The 16,169-nt window shown below is 41.5% G+C and overlaps 1 protein-coding gene across 1 annotated transcript; it reads left to right on the top strand.

The window, feature by feature from the left end:
- Window positions 1–573: 573 nt before the first annotated feature.
- LOC308239568 (melanoma-associated antigen B16-like) lies at window positions 574–5,698 on the top strand (the record flags this gene model as incomplete). Its single annotated transcript, XM_080652337.1, is given in 4 exon segments — window positions 574–624; window positions 4,698–4,991; window positions 4,995–5,172; window positions 5,175–5,698. Coding segments are annotated over 4 exon segments (1,047 nt in total).
- Between the last annotated feature and the right edge of the window lie 10,471 nt (window positions 5,699–16,169).

Below are 16,169 nucleotides of genomic sequence, written 5' to 3'. Positions count from 1 at the left end.
ATGCGAGGCATGGGCGGAGGTTGGCAGTGTCATGTCAGCAAAGGAGGGCGTCCCAGGCCCCGTGGAAATCCCGAGTGCACCACGGGGAATTCTTAGGGTTCCACCGATCCAGGGCCGAGAGTGTGATGTGTTTTGTCAGCCCAGGTAGCCCTGTGCATAAGGTGTCTGCTCACTTCTAGTTTGGGGTCTCAGAGAGATGGGGCATCCATTGGAAGGTGGCACCTGTGGGGAATAGAGTGCGGCAAGCATATGGCTATTCTGTACCCCCTGAGGACAGCATTTGGAGACTGAGGGACTAACAAACCCTTGCATGGCCCAGGGACGGATGGCAGCCACCCCTCCCTTGCTACTCTGGGTCCCAGAAGGTGAATTTGTTCTGAATAGAGTATTCAGCAGAAGGAGACTTATGCCTTGGCAGTTGTCGGTGAGTTCTGTCTGAAGGGTAAACTCAGCACATGAAAGGGTGGTCCCAGGGGTCTCAGGGAACGCTTTGGAGACCCCAAGCCATGACAGTCAGATGAGACAACTAATCACTCTTCCATGGTGTTCACTGGGCAGTGAGGCCTTAGGGTAATGGGCAAATCAGGACAAAAGGAGAAGTCCCAGGCCATGCCAGGCTTCCAGGTGAAGAACCCATGACAAGACCATCTCATGTTTTCCTTCTCAGTGTCTCAATGAAAATAAGCCTTTTCTGGCAGGGTTTGCATTGGGTATCAGAAGCTAGGGAGTGAGTGAGGTCTGACCAGTAGTCAGACTGAAGACCTTGACCAAAGGCTGAGAAAACCACCCATCCGGTAAGTCAGGAGCCAACATAACTCTGCTGAGCCTGCTGTTGCCCCTAGGAGGCCCTGAGGAGAGCTGTGAGGCTGCGATATCACCTTACATCCTGTTCCTTGAACTATGGATGAACATGATTGCTCTGTAGAAGTGTTGTCTGATCTCAGGACCTATAATTAGTCATGGGAAGGACCCTAAGTGAGGCTGATGGGGACACCCACTCCAGTACAGAACGTTATCAACAGCCCTGTCCTGTTGTCACACTTGGGAAACTTTGGATGTGACAGCCCCTTAATTCATCCTCAGTGGTCACAGGGACAGAACTGTTTAGTGGGAGAGAGTGACATCAGGTTAGCAGAGGGGAGGAGTCTCAGATACTGTCAAGTTTCAAGGCATAGACCTTGTTTGAGCAAAGAGCTGACCATCCACTTGTGAAGATGGCATCCCTTGGTATGTATCTACCCTGCCCCTGTAGTCAGCCCTGGGAGGTTTCAAGAAAGTATGTAGTAGTCTTTTTCTTTTTTTTTTTCTTTTTTTGCAGTTTATAAATTTAATTAAGTTATACATATTTTTAATATCAAAATATTTTGTTTCCTGATCATAAAAAATGATACATGCTTGTATGAAAAAATTGAAACAGTCCAGCTATGAATAACATTCTCCAAAATACCCCACCTCCACAGACAGCCAGAGTAAATATTTTGGTGTATATCCTTCCAGAATTTTCAATACTATATACATTGTTTTTAAATATAATAAAAGAACACATATTGCAACATTTTTATTGAAGTATAATTCACATATGCCATATATTTTTTAATTTTAGCAAAAATTTTGGAACCACCACTGTACATCAGTAAGCATATAATCCTATATAATAAAAGCATAGTATGCAAATTGTCCCCTCCACAGGAGTTCTTCCGGGAGTTCAACCAGGGGGTGTGTGCCAGGGGAAGGGAGGGAGGCCCTTGCCAGAGGCCAGAAGCCTCTAGGGACCCTACCAGTGCACAAATTTTGTGCCCTGGGCCTCTACTATTAAATTATAAGGTATCTATATAGCAGAATAACTTGCACCTACTAAGAGGAAAAGATCTATACACATCAACAATAGCAGATGCCCACAGTACATTGTTAACTGAGAAAAGCAAGTTTTTGACTAGTAAATGGCATTCCAAAGTTTAAGCATCTTGTCATTTTATCTCATTTTTTGGTTACTTATATTTGGGTGAATGCAAAACTGTCAGGTCAGCATATACGAGGCTGAGGGTACTCATTCTCTGGGAAGTTTTTCTTTCATACAGAGAACCACTTCCTGCGGACCAGCTCTGGTCCACCAGCACTCTCCAGTGAAATTACTGTTAGACTGTCCCTGGGGACCAGTTACCACAGGACCTCATCCCCTCTAAACCACCTCAGGCCTGAGGCTCTCTGGCAGAGTTTTTCACCACCAATACCCTGCATAGAAATTGATAGACATGCAAATTCTGTCCTATCTGGTAGAAACTGAAATAAATTTTCTTATTCCTTCAGTGGGAAAAAAAAATAGTTTGGGCTCCCCTTGCCTGTTCATTTCAACATTCTTTATTCTGTATACATTTGTGCTTCGTGACTTTTTTTTTAACCATTTAAAACATCAGCTTGTTTTCCTCATGAGTTAAATAAAATCTCTAACTTGAGTTTACTTTTATATGTGTGTTAAGATTTTCTAGTTTTGAGCCCGAGCCTGGGCTGGGCACTGCGCTTCTCCTGCTTACCTCAGCCCCGCTGTGCCTGCCACTTGGTAGCGCTGCCACGGAGGTGGGAGAGGCTTGTGTTGCTGCAGCTGCACTTGCCAGCCATGAGCCTGTCGTCTGGCACCCATTGGTCAGCTGAGTGGTGTTCCCGCTGTGGGAGCGCACTGACCACCAGGGGTCAGCTCCTGTGTTGAGCATCTGCTCCCTGGTGGTCAGTGCACCTCATAGCGACCAGTTGAACGGTCGACCAATCGCTTAGGGTTTTATACATATATAGATTTGTTTCAGGTGTATAGCATAGTGGTTAGATAATCATATACTTTAGAAAGTATTCCCCCTGATAGTTCCAGTACCCAACTACAATATTGACTATATTCCTTATGCTGTACTTTACATCCTCATGATAATTTTATATATATATATATATGGCTAGTGTCTGTCTGACCAGTAGCTATGACATGCACTGACCACCAGGGGGCAGACAGTCAGTGCAGGAGCTGCCATGACGCACGCTGGCCATTTAAAAATAAACGGCACCACCGACCTGGCTCCGACAAACCAACACTCGGCTTCCCCCATGTGGGACACCAACCCGGAGCGACACCCCACCAAATTGCAGCCAATGCTGCCAAGACCCAATGGTGCAAAATGTGGCCCACAGCCCAGCACAGCCTGGAAATGGTTGCTGTCAGTGCCGGGTAATGACGTCACTTAGCCACACCTGGCTTTCTCTCCCTAGCAACTAGCCTCCTTGTAGTTTCTTCAACTCAGGAACATGACTTACTTTATAGTCAGGTGCAAACATTTTTCAGTTCAACCAAATGTTTGTGACGTGTTTTCCTGTGCTTCATCTCATTTGATCTGAGCCTCACAGAAGTCTTGTAGTAGGTAGATAGGAGACTCAGTAGAATCCTATTTTCTTTTCATTAGCAAGGCAATAGATTTAGGAAGTTTAGAAACTTGACCCTACTAAAAAGAAGTAAGAAATGGTGGAACTTGAAAATGAATCCAGGTTTTCTCACTGCACAAAATAGAGTCAAACACTGCTACAGTTAAATATTTTACCCTTTGTTTTCCCTGCATGATCTACAATAAGAATCTGCTTTGTGTTGATATTTACTGCTGTGTTGCTGAGAATTACCTGAAAGGGAAGTTGGGGTGCTTCACTGGGCTGGAAAAAGTTTAGCTAAATCAGAAAGCAGGTCTAATTAAGCAAGTTTATTCTTTATATATAAAAGGCTAAGTTGACTCACGCATACATGATACATATAAAGCTCTTGCTGGCGCCAATCACACATGTGTGCTTAGATCTGGCATTGTCAATTGTGAATTTGGTTGACATTTCTATTAAGAGAAAGGGCAAATAGCAATATTAAAATATTTCTTCTAATTAATTTCCTTTCAATGTGCGTGAATCTGTGCACCGGGACACTAGTTAATCTATACTTCGCAGTCCCTTCACCTTTTTCACCCTGTCTCCCAATACCCCTCCTTGCTGGCAACCATCAGTCTGTTTTCTCTGTCTGTGAGTCTGTTTCTGTTGTTTGTTTGTGTGGATGGCTAGTGGTCTTAACACCTCAATTTACACACTGTATTCTTTCCCTGGAAGTTTTAGTCTGAAGGAGCCAGGTTGAGATCAGCTTTAGATAGAGTTAACAAGCAGTGCAGATTCCTTAGGGTGATACAGAGTAAGGACTGAAAGGAGATGTGACTTGGTCTTAGGGGGGCAGTATATATAGCATGAGGGAGATGATTAACAGACCCTAGGGAATGCCTCAGTAATGAACCTGAGCGAGGACTTGAAGGGACCACACTCCTCAGAACACAAATGGCTCTACAGAGCCCAGCCACACCTGCCTACTGTCATCCCTGAGAATCCTCAGCCTGGCTTTCCTTGTTGTACCCTGAGAAGCATTGAGTATTTGACCTTCATGTCCCTGGGGGACACAGCATCCAGGTGATCTGTGAGACCCTGGAACACTTGTCAGGAGAGGACCATTGGAGTCGGCTTTTATCAGAGCCATCACAGTTGAAATTGGAAGCTAAGGCCACTCACATCTTCCTTCTTTCCCTTAGGGAGTGATTCCCCATTGTCTTCCTGTTCACACTCCTAATTACCACCACCCACAAGTGTCTCATGGCTTTTCCTCAGAAGAATCCACAATGTTTACCTGATCAACTCTTTAGACCCACAGTGAGACCCAGGGCCTGGAGGTTGCACAGGAATCCAAGGCTCTGGAGGAGGCCTGTCTCTCCTCCCATCCTGCAATGCCTGACAATCTGAAGGAGGCTCCTGATGCTGGTATCCCCAGTACCTCTGAGAGTGCTCAGGGTTCCTGCTCCTCCTCAATTGTCACCACAGTCTCCTCATCAAGCAAATATGGTGAGGGCTGCACTAGCGAAGAGGAGGAGGGTAGCACCTTAAAGGCAGATCCAGACCCCAAAAATGTGCCCATAGATGCTCTAGATGAAAATGTGGCTTAATTGGTGAATTTCCTCCTGCCCAAGTATCAGATGAATGAGCTAATAACCAAGGCAGAGATGTTGAAGATTGTCAGCAAAGGTTATGAAGATCACTTCATTGAGATCTTCCTGAGAACCTCTATGCGCATGGAGATAATCTTTGGCCTTGATGTGAAGGAAGTTGATCCCACCAACCACTGCTAGCCATCTTCATCAAAATGGGCCTCACCTATGATGGGATGCTGCATTGTGAAGTCGGTGTGCCTAAGACTGGCATCCTGATTCTTATATTGGCTGTGATCTTCATGAAGGGCAACCGTTCCACTGAAGAGGAAATCTGGCAAGTTCTGAAGGTGACGGGGGTATATTCTGGGAGGAAGCACCCCATCTTTGGAGAGCCCAGGAAGCTCATCACTAAATATTTTGTGAAGGAGGAATACCTGAAGTACCAGCAGGTGCCTAACAGTGATCCTGCACAATTTGAATTTCTGTGGGGCCCAAGAGCCCATGCTGAAACCACCAAGATGCAAGTCCTAGAATTCATGGCCAAGGTTCATGGGATTAACCCAAGTTGTTTCCCATCTCAGTATGAAGATGCATTGCAAGATGAAGAAGGCAGAGTCCAAGCCAGAATTTCAGCCAGGGCTGTCTTGACTTCTGTGGCCACTGCCCGTTCTATGGCCAAGCCTCAGAGTTCCTGCCACACCTGGGGAAGTCAGGGATAATTTCCTCATGCATTGGTTGAAGAGGCGGTTCGTGTTCATAGAATTTAGGTCTGTGATGAGGCTTAAAGAAACACACTATATATGCCTGTGTTCCTCTTTTACATGTGTAACTTGAAAATGTATTATTTTATTTGTTGAAATCCATATTACTCAAATATTGTCATTTTTTTTAGTATAGGTTTAATTAGCTTCAAAATATCCAAGTTTATGAATGATATTGGTCATTCATATAATGCTCTAAGGAGCTTTTGTATTAAGAGTTTTTGTTTTGTTTTGTTTTGGAAAACAAAATGTGAAACCATCCATCTTATGTTGTCATCTGGAAAAAGACAAAATGGCATTGCTATAGCCATGTCCCTGGAAATGTAAAGGAAATGAGCTTTAAGAAAGTTGGGATCAATAGAGAAAGAGAAGGAAATCTAAATGATACTCAAATCTTGGCTTAATATTCTTTTAGCTCTTTTTGTGTAAAATTAAGTGATACATACATGTATTTGCCAAGCTTTTTCAAGAAGCTACAAGAAATAAATGTTAATAAATTAGACCTTATGGTCTCTGGCTCATTTCCCCCTGAAAACTTCATTGAACACCTGTCCTTTTGAAAACACTGCACCAATACTGGGTATGCTAGGATTTAAGGAATCAGGACCTGGTCATTATATTATAGCATAGAGAAGCAATAATCTTTTAAGGATTATTGTGATCTTCTAGTCTCCAAAGGATTAGTAAAATGAAGGCGAAAGTAGGTAGGTGGACAGTCCATATGAGATTGTCTATGTGTTAATACTGTTAAGCATGGCAATTTGGGGCCTTGGCAAACTTCAAGTCCTTAAGTGGGAATTAATTTCATATTTAACTGGCTGAGGACATCCTGAGCAGGGAGCAACCCAGACAGTGTCTCAAAGTTGAAACCCAAAGTCTGTAGTGCAAAGCTGCTGTTAACTCTTTTTTAAAATATTTAGTTCTTTATTGTTTAAAGTATTACATATATCTCCTTTCCCCCCATTGACCTCTCCCTGGCCACTTACTTTTGTGTGTGTGTGAGTGTGTGTGTGTGTGTGTGTGAGTGTGTGTGTGTGTGTGTGTGTGTGTGTGTGTGTTTGTTTTTTACAATAACATTGTGTATGTGTGTCTATATAAACATATGATAAATTTTTTGGATCCTGAGTAAACCAGAGGCAAATTCTCACCTGGTACTGGAATGGAAGGTGTTCTGCATTCCTGTGCCAGTTCGGTGGGACTCAGTGCACAAATTAGTTGTTTCATTTATATATATCATCTGTGAGAAACAGAGATGATACTCCCTGGAGATTGAACACCCAGAAACCACCAGGCTGGAACTCTGCCATGGCTGAGGAGAGTCAGTGCCCTCTTCATTCCAAGGAAAATTTAAGTAAGCTTTATTTAGTGTAATTTGGCAAACGATTAACAAAGGCTAAATTTCTAGTAGGGGTAAGAAGAATGAAAAGGTGTCTGTGTGTGTGTCGCGGGCGGAGGGGGGCATTGGCTGGTGTGGCTCAGTTGGTTGGAGCATTGTCTCATACACCGAAAGGTCTCTGGTTTGATTCCTGAGGTTCTGGGTTTGGTGCCTGGTTGATGTATGTGTGAGTGGCAATCAATCAATGTTTCTCACATTGACATCTATCTCTCAGCCCCCTCTAAAATCATTAAACATATCCTTGGGTAAGGATTATAAAATAAGTGGGGATTACAATGTATGATATAGGGGAAGAAAAATAATTTTACTTTTGATCAGGGAGGGAATAATGGCGGCGGAATAGACAGACGTGTTCCGAGCCTTGTCCCGGAGCAGAAAGAAAGAACAGCTGAGGGTCGCACAAGGAGTGTTTGTTGGCTGGTTGGGAGACAGCTGAATTCCAGAAGGAGGTGGGGGACTGCTAAACGGGGTTCCCCTGACCTGGCAGCACCAACTGCGGCTGGGTCCCCTCCCGGAGCTGCGGGCTTGGACGCGGAGTCTGCGCCATCTTGATCCGGAAAGTGGAGCTTATCGGAAGCCTGAGAATCCACAACTGCGGCACCCAAGGAACGACTGAGAGCCCCAGAACAACGCTCCCCAATTGGCGCAAACACACGGGTTCAGAGGAGCTCTACACTCCACCACGGAAAGGTCAGATTTCGCCTGGGATAAGGTGAGGTCTCTGGTCCCGGCGGGAGAGAGGAACGCGTGTTTTGCGGGAGCTGGAGGACCAGGGAAGTCTGTGCCTAGAAAAATCTGTGGCTGTAGGGGCTGGCGTGATCTGTGATTGGGGAAAGGGGTCCTCAGAGTTGCTAAGAGAAGGGTACTCTAAAAAGCAACCCATTTTGATCTGACGTGCAGGGACACCCTAAGAATTTCAGGCAGTCCAGACTTACACGCAGCCCCTGCGTTCCCTGGGTGCCTGGACTTACGCGCAGTCCCGGAGTTCGCACAACTGGGCTTTTTCCTCTTGAAATTCTTGCTTCTGATTACTAAGCCCAATACATAGGATCACCCAGTTGGGGACACCCTGGGAGACTGCAGGGGAAAGTTGTTTTTCTGGAACCTGGGGATCGGAGCAGGGAGTGACCATCAGAGAGTCAGCTCTGAGGCAGCCCACTCCCACAAACCAGTAGTGAGTGCCACAGGGAAAGAAGGCTCTAACACTGCCTAGAGAGGCCATAGATAGACCCGGAAGTCAATCCAGAAACACTGCCACCCAGGGGCTGAATCACAAATTGACTCTTGTGTAATCAAAAATAAAGGAATACGAGAAATTAAGACACACCGCCTGCTTAAAATCAGGACTGGCTTACAACACTGAAGAGCAGAGGATCGCAGGGAACTACAATACTGTCTGGACTGAGAAACAGGCGTGCCAAACAGAAAAACAGAGGAAGTGAATGACCTTCACTACTTCACATTTTATTTTTACCTTTTATTTTTTTTATTTTTTTATATTTTCATTTTTTGCATCTTTTAATCAAGAAACTTTTTTTTATTTTTTCATCACTTGATTTTACCTTTTTAATTATTACATTTTTATTTTCAATCCGTATTATTACTACTGCTATTTTATCTTTTCTTTTTTTTTTTTTAAAGTGTCATTTTATTTTCTCTTCATTTTATTTTGGGATTAGGGTTCTACATTCTATTTTTATCTTTCCTGTAGCATCGTTTTACTCTATCTCAACTCTACCTTTAGGCCATCACTCTCTTCCTAACCTCCCCCTTTTCAGTGTCCTGTTTATCTTACCCTTTTACTGCTTTAGATTTTCCCTATTCTTTCTGTTTACCCCTTGTTAAAATTTCACCCTACTTACATATCTAATCTCCAATCCCCTGCTCCAAGTCCACATACACCTCTCCCTTCGCTGTCTGAGCTATCCATAAACTTGTCCTTCTCTCTGTCCTTTTGTTGTTGTTTGCTTGAATGTAGATTATATCAAATTTTTATGATTTTTTGTGAGATTGTTTTGCTTATTCTTCTTTTGTTTATTTTTTTGTTTGTTTTGTTCTTCAGCTTTCCCTTGCCTCACTCCATATTAGTTGGTGTTGTAGTTTGTACTAATCCCCAGGCACTTGTTGCTGGCATTTGCTGGGATTAGTGATTGCTCTATTGGAGTTTTATCCCCAATATATATAGTCTGTTCCCCTTTCTCTCTTAGTCACTTTCTTGTCTCTCTTACTTTTTTTTTTCTTTACTTTCCCTTTTCCCAATTTCATTTTCACACTCCTTTTTTCTTTCTTTCTTTCTTTCTTTCTTTCTTTCTTTCTTTCTTTCTTTCTTTCTTTCTTTCTTTCATTCTTTCTTTTTCCTCTTCTTCTTTCTCTCCTATCACCTAATTTGCCTTTCTCTGGTGGTCACCTTTATTGGAGGTTATTAATATCGTGAATACATTCCTGTTCAGTGCCTTGTGAGTTGTACCTGGTAGTGCTGTAGTTTGTGCCTTTAAATCAACCCAGGAGAGAGAGAACTACATAACCAGACACCCAGAGAAGAGAGACCATGGGGAGACAAAGAAGCAGCCCGCATATGAAAGAAAAGCAGGCATGACCAGAAAAGGAAGTAAACGAAATGGAGGCAAGCAACCTTCTGGAAAAAGAATTCAGAGAAATGGTCATAAGGTGGCTGAAAAGAATGGAAGACAAATTCGACAATATGAGCAAGAACCAAGAGGAAATTAAGAAGAACAAAGAAGAAATGAAAAATGACATCGCTGCTGTAAAGAACTCAATAGAAAGCATCAAGAGTAGATTAGAAGAAGCAGAGGACCGCATCAGTGAGCTAGAAGACAAGATGGAAAAAAACCCAAGTAGAGCAACTTCTAGAAAAAAAAATTAAAAGGCAGGAGAGGAGCCTAAGGGAACTTTGGGACAACACGAAACAAAACAACATCCGCATAATAGGGGTTCCAGAAGGAAAGGAAGCTGAGCAAGGAATAGAAAACCTCTTTGAAGAAATAATGACAGAAAATTTCCCTGATATAGGGAAGAAAAAACCCACACAAATCCAAGAAGCTCACAGAGTCCCAAGCAAAATAAACCCCAAAAGACCGACGCCAAGGCACATTATAATTAAATTGGCAAACACCAACGACAAAGTAAGAATCTTAAAAGCAGCAAGAGAGAGACAGAAAGTTACATACAAAGGAACCCCCATCAGACTAGCAACTGATTTCTCAACAGAAACTCATCAGGCCAGAAGGGAATGGAATGAAATATACAAAGTCATGCAAAGGAAGGGTCTGAATCCAAGAATACTGTACCCAGCAAGGCTATCAATCAAAATTGAAGGTGAAATCAGGAGCTTCACAGACAAAAAAGGACTAAGGGAATTTATTACCACCAAACCAGCAATGCAAGAAATGCTAAAGGGTCTGCTGTAAAAAAAAGAAAGAAAGAAAGAAAGAAAGAAAGAAAGAAACAGGAAGCGAAGAAGTAACACAGGGGTAAAGAATAGGAATGGCGACAAATAAGTGCCTATCAATAATAACTTTAAATGTAAATGGATTAAATGCCCCAATCAAAAGACATAGGGTAACGGATTGGATAAGAAAACACGACCCATATATCTGCTGTCTACAAGAAACCCACCTCAGAATAAAAGACGCACACAGACTGAGGGTGAAGGGATGGAAAAAGGTTTTCCAGGCAAATGGAACTGAAAAAAAAGCTGGGGTAGCAATACTTATTTCTGACAAATTAGATCTCAAACTGAAGGACATAACAAGAGATAAGGAAGGCCATTTCATAATACTAAAGGGAGCAATCCAACAAGAAGAAATAACTCTGGTAAACATATATGCACCCAATACAGGAGCACCCAAATTCATAAAAAAACTCCTGGAGGATATCAAGGGAGAGATTGACAGCAATACAATCATAGTAGGAGACTTTAATACCCCACTATCACCATTGGACAAATCCTCAAAACAAAACATCAGCAAAGAAACATCAATCCTAAATGACTCACTAGACCAGATGGAATTAATTGACATCTTCAGAACATTTCACCCCAAAGCCACAGAATATACATTCTTCTCAAGTGCACATGGGTCATTTTCAAAGATAGACCATATGTTGGGACATAGGCAAAGTCTCTTCAAATTCAAGAAGATAGAAATCATATCAAGCATCTTCTCAGACCACAGTGGCATAAAACTGGAAATCAACTACAATAAAAACAACCCAAAGAAATCAAACACATGGAGACTAAAGAGCATGCTATTAAACCATGACTGGGTTACCAGAGAGATCAAAGAAGAAATAAAAAACATCATGACAACAAATGACAATGAAAACACTACAATCCAAAATCTATGGGACACAGCGAAAGCAGTCTTGAGAGGGAAGTTCATAGCTCTACAAGCCTACTGCAAAAAACAAGAAACAGGGGTAATAAATTACCTAACCCAACAACTCAAAGAGTTAGAAAAAGAGCAACAAGAAAAGCCCAGTGTAAGCAGAAGGAAGGAAATAATAAAGATCAGAGAGGAGATAAACGACATAGAGACCAAAGAAACAATACAAAAGATCAACAAAACCAAGAGCTGGTTCTTTGAAAGGATAAACAAGATTGATGAACCTCTAGCCAGGCTCACCAAGAAGCAAAGAGAGAGGACCCAAATAAACAAGATCAGAAATGAAAGAGGTGAAATAACAACAGATCCCACCGAAATACAAAGGATTGTTAAAAAATACTACGAACAACTCTATTCCAACAAACTGGACAACCTGGAGGAAATGGACATATTCCTAGAAAAATATAACCTTCCAAAACTCAATCAGGAAGAATCTAAACAGCTCAACATGCCAGTAACTATGGAAGAAATTGAAGCAGACATCAAAGAGCTTCCGGCAAACAAAAGCCCGGGGCCAGACGGCTTCACAGGAGAGTTCTACCAAACATTCAAGGAAGAACTAAAACCTATCCTCCTCAGACTATTCCAAAAAATTCAAGAGGAAGGAACACTTCCAAGCTCCTTCTATGAAGCCAGCATCACCCTAATACCAAAACCAGATAAAGACAACACAATGAAGGAGAATTACAGGCCAATATCCCTCATGAATGTAGATGCCAAAATCCTCAACAAAATTCTAGCAAATAGGATCCAGCAGTACATCAGAAAGATCATACACCATGACCAAGTAGGGTTTATCCCAGGAATGCAAGGATGGTTCAATATCCACAAATCAATAAATGTGATACATCACATAAACAAATTGAGAGATAAAAATCACATAGTCATATCAATTGATGCAGAAAAAGCATTTGACAAAATCCAACACCCTTTCTTGATAAAAACTCTCAACAAGGTGGGAATAGAAGGATCATACCTCAACATAATAAAAGCTATATATGATAAACCCACAGCTAACATCATACTCAATGGGCAAAAACTAAAACCATTTCCCCTAAGAACAGGAACAAGACAGGGATGCCCACTCTCACCACTCCTGTTTGACATAGTACTGGAAGTATTAGCCACTGCAATTAGACAAGAAGAAGAAATAAAAGGCATCCAAATTGGAAAAGAAGAAGTAAAGCTGTCCTTATTTGCAGATGACATGATATTGTACATAAAAAACCCGAAAGACTCCATCAAAAAACTATCAGACTTAATAAATGAATTCGGCAATGTAGCAGGATACAAAATTAACGCCAAGAAATCTACGGCATTTCTATACACCAACAGTGAACTTACAGAAAGAGAGACTAAAAAAGCAATCCCATTTTCCATCGCACCAAAAAAATTAAGATACTTAGGAATAAACCTAACCAAGGAGGTAAAAGACCTATATGTGGAAAACTACAGGACACTGAAAAAAGAGATAGAGGAAGATGTAAACAGATGGAAGAACATACCATGTTCATGGATTGGTAGAATCAACATCATTAAAATGTCCATACTACCCAAAGCAATCTATAGATTCAATGCACTCCCCATTAAAATACCAACGGCGTATTTCACAGACCTAGAAAGAACTCTCCAAAAATTCATCTGGAATAAAAAAAGACCCCGAATAGCCACAGCAATCCTGAGAAAGAAGAATAAAGTAGGAGGGATCTCAATACCAGATTTCAAGCTGTATTACAAAGCCACTGTCCTCAAAACAGCCTGGTACTGGCACAAGAACAGACATATAGATCAATGGAATAGAATAGAGAATCCAGATATCGACCCAAACCAATATGCACATTTAATATTTGACAAAGGAGGCATGAGCATACAATGGAGTCAAGACAGTCTCTTTAATAAATGGTGTTGGGAAAATTGGACAGATACATGCAAAAAAATGAAACTAGATCACCAACTTACACCATACACAAAAATAAACTCAAAATGGGTACAGGACTTAAATATAAGACGGGAAACCATAAAAATACTGGAGGAATCCACAGGCAGCAAAATCTCAGACATATGCCAAAAGAACTTTTTCAGTGATACTGCCCCTAGGGCAATGGAAGCCAAAGAGAAAATAAACAAATGGGACTACATCAAAATAAAAAGCTTTTTCACAGCAAAAGAAACCATCAACAAAACAACAAGAAACCCCACTGTATGGGAGAACATATTTGCAAATGTTATCACTGATAAAGGTTTAATCTCCAACATCTACAGGCAGCTTATACAACTTAATAAAAGGAAGATAAATGATCCAATAAAAAAATGGGCAACAGACCTAAATAGAATCTTTTCGAAAGAAGACAGAAGGAGGGCCAAGAGACACATAAAAACATGCTCAAAGTCACTAATTATCCGAGAGATGCAAATCAAAACGACAATGCGATACCATCTCACACCTGTCAGAATGGCTATCATCAACAAATCAACAAACGACAAGTGTTGGCGAGGATGCGCAGAAAAAGGAACCCTCGTGCACTGCTGGTGGGAATGCAGACTGGTGCAGCCACTGTGGAGAACAGTATGGAGTTTCCTCAAAAAACTGAAAATGGAACTCCCATTTGACCCAGTAATCCCACTCCTGGGAATATATCCTAAGAAACTAGAAACACCAATCAGAAAGGATATATGCACCCCTATGTTCATAGCAGCACAATTTACCATAGCTAAGATTTGGAAACAGCCTAAGTGCCCGTCAGCAGATGACTGGATCAGAAAACTATGGTACATCTACACAATGGAATACTATGCTGCCATAAAAAAGAAGGAATTACTACCATTTGTAGGCACCTGGATGGAATTAGAGAACATTATGCTAAGTGAAATAAGCCAGTCAATGAAAGAAAAATACCACATGATCTCACTCATTTGGGGATAATGAAAAACATTATAAACTGATGAACAAAAAGATAGATACAGAGGCAGTAAAGCATCAAACAGACTGTCAAATTACAGCAGTAAGGTTAGGGAGAGGTGGGGGAAATAAGAGATCAACTGAAGGACTTATATGCATGTATATAAGAGTAACCAACGGATGCAAAACATTGGGGGGTGAGGCATGTATGGGAGTGGGGTTGGGGGGGGGCAATGGTAAGATATGTACACATATAATACCTTAATAAAAAAATAAATAAAAAATAAATAAAAATAAATGCGACTGTATCAGAAAAAAAAATAATAATTTTACTTTTATCCTAGTATCTTGGCTATGAATCCCAATTATATAAAAAGTTAATAGAGAAACAAATTTAATTATGTACATAGGTACGAGAGTCACAAAGAGAGACTCAAGGAAGTGACTAAAGTAGGAAGCATTTATACATTTTAGGGAAATAATAAATTTGTTTAGAATTGACAAGGTAAAGGGGTTTAAGCCTAGGATAGTAAACTGATGAAGAAGAAATAAGGTTTATTTATAAAACCTTCTAGGCCCTAAATCCCCTGTCCACTGATAGGGAGGACTTCTAGCTCCCTGGCATAGGGAGGTTACTTTCACATGGGAGATTTATATCCTGCTTTCAGGGGGAAAATAGAGGGTCAGAGTATCCCTCCTGCTCCTGCTGTTTTTCTGGTACCTTTAATTCAAAATAAACAATATGCCAAAGTGACATATTTTGGGGTGACATATTCTCATGTCTTAAAAAGGACACCTAGGAGGGAGGTGAGGAGTTGATCCTTGACACAGATTCTAGGAAATTTGAATTCCATGAAGCTGGTGTGGACGAAAGGGGCTATGTGCTAACCTGACAAGCTCAGGAAAGGCCTGCATGGCAGTCTTACAAACTCAGAGACCTAAAGTAACCACAAAGGATGGTCTGAAATTAAACTTTAACTAAACGCAGTTATGGTGGGCAGTTACATCCTAGGCCAGTATCTTCACTGACAAGGTCAACCTTTACCTTAACTGAGCCTATCTGTCTTTTTGCATCTATGATAACATACCCTTGAAATGTCTGGGTAACTTGTAACTTCCCTTTTTCTGGAGCCCCTGGGGCACAACCTAATGTGGTGGGCCCCAGGACAGATACCACAAATTCCTTCATTATCATGTTAATTGTTGCTGCACCCACCTAAGTATGTGTCCATCATTTTACTTTTTATCCAATCCCAGGGGTTTCCTCTGCTTTGCTTTATCCCACCTCCTTAATCTATCACCAATGAATTTCATGTAACCCACCTATATTCCTCCTTTGATTGCAATGTATAAATACAAATATAACCCGCCATTCTCCAGAGCATTATCTCAATTCGTTGAGGTTCTGCTTCCCAGCATATGTCAATAGTTTGGCTCAAATAAACTCACAAAAATTCTTTACAGGTTTCAATATTTTTTTTTTTACGTTAACATTACTTGGCGTAGTTGCGGAAAGGATTCCAAAGAAAATTCACCCGGGATCATCCCTTGGACTTGGACTCAGTGCTATGATCCAGCAAAGGGCCCATTCAGCCCGCTGGTTCTCCGCCCATTGGGTGAACTTGGGTGGGTGAGTTGTCTCTTGGATCCAGGACCTTCCCTTGCTTTGGTAGAGGGTCTGACTTTATTTGAGCTGTGTTTTAAAATCCTCGAGGTGGAACCAGTGTTGAC

The sequence above is a fragment of the Plecotus auritus genome, assembly GCF_963455305.1.
Source record: "Plecotus auritus genome assembly, chromosome: X".
NCBI classification, from domain to species: domain Eukaryota; kingdom Metazoa; phylum Chordata; class Mammalia; order Chiroptera; family Vespertilionidae; genus Plecotus; species Plecotus auritus.
Note: the sequence above shows the minus strand (reverse complement) of the source record. Positions and strands in the feature narration are given on the sequence as shown.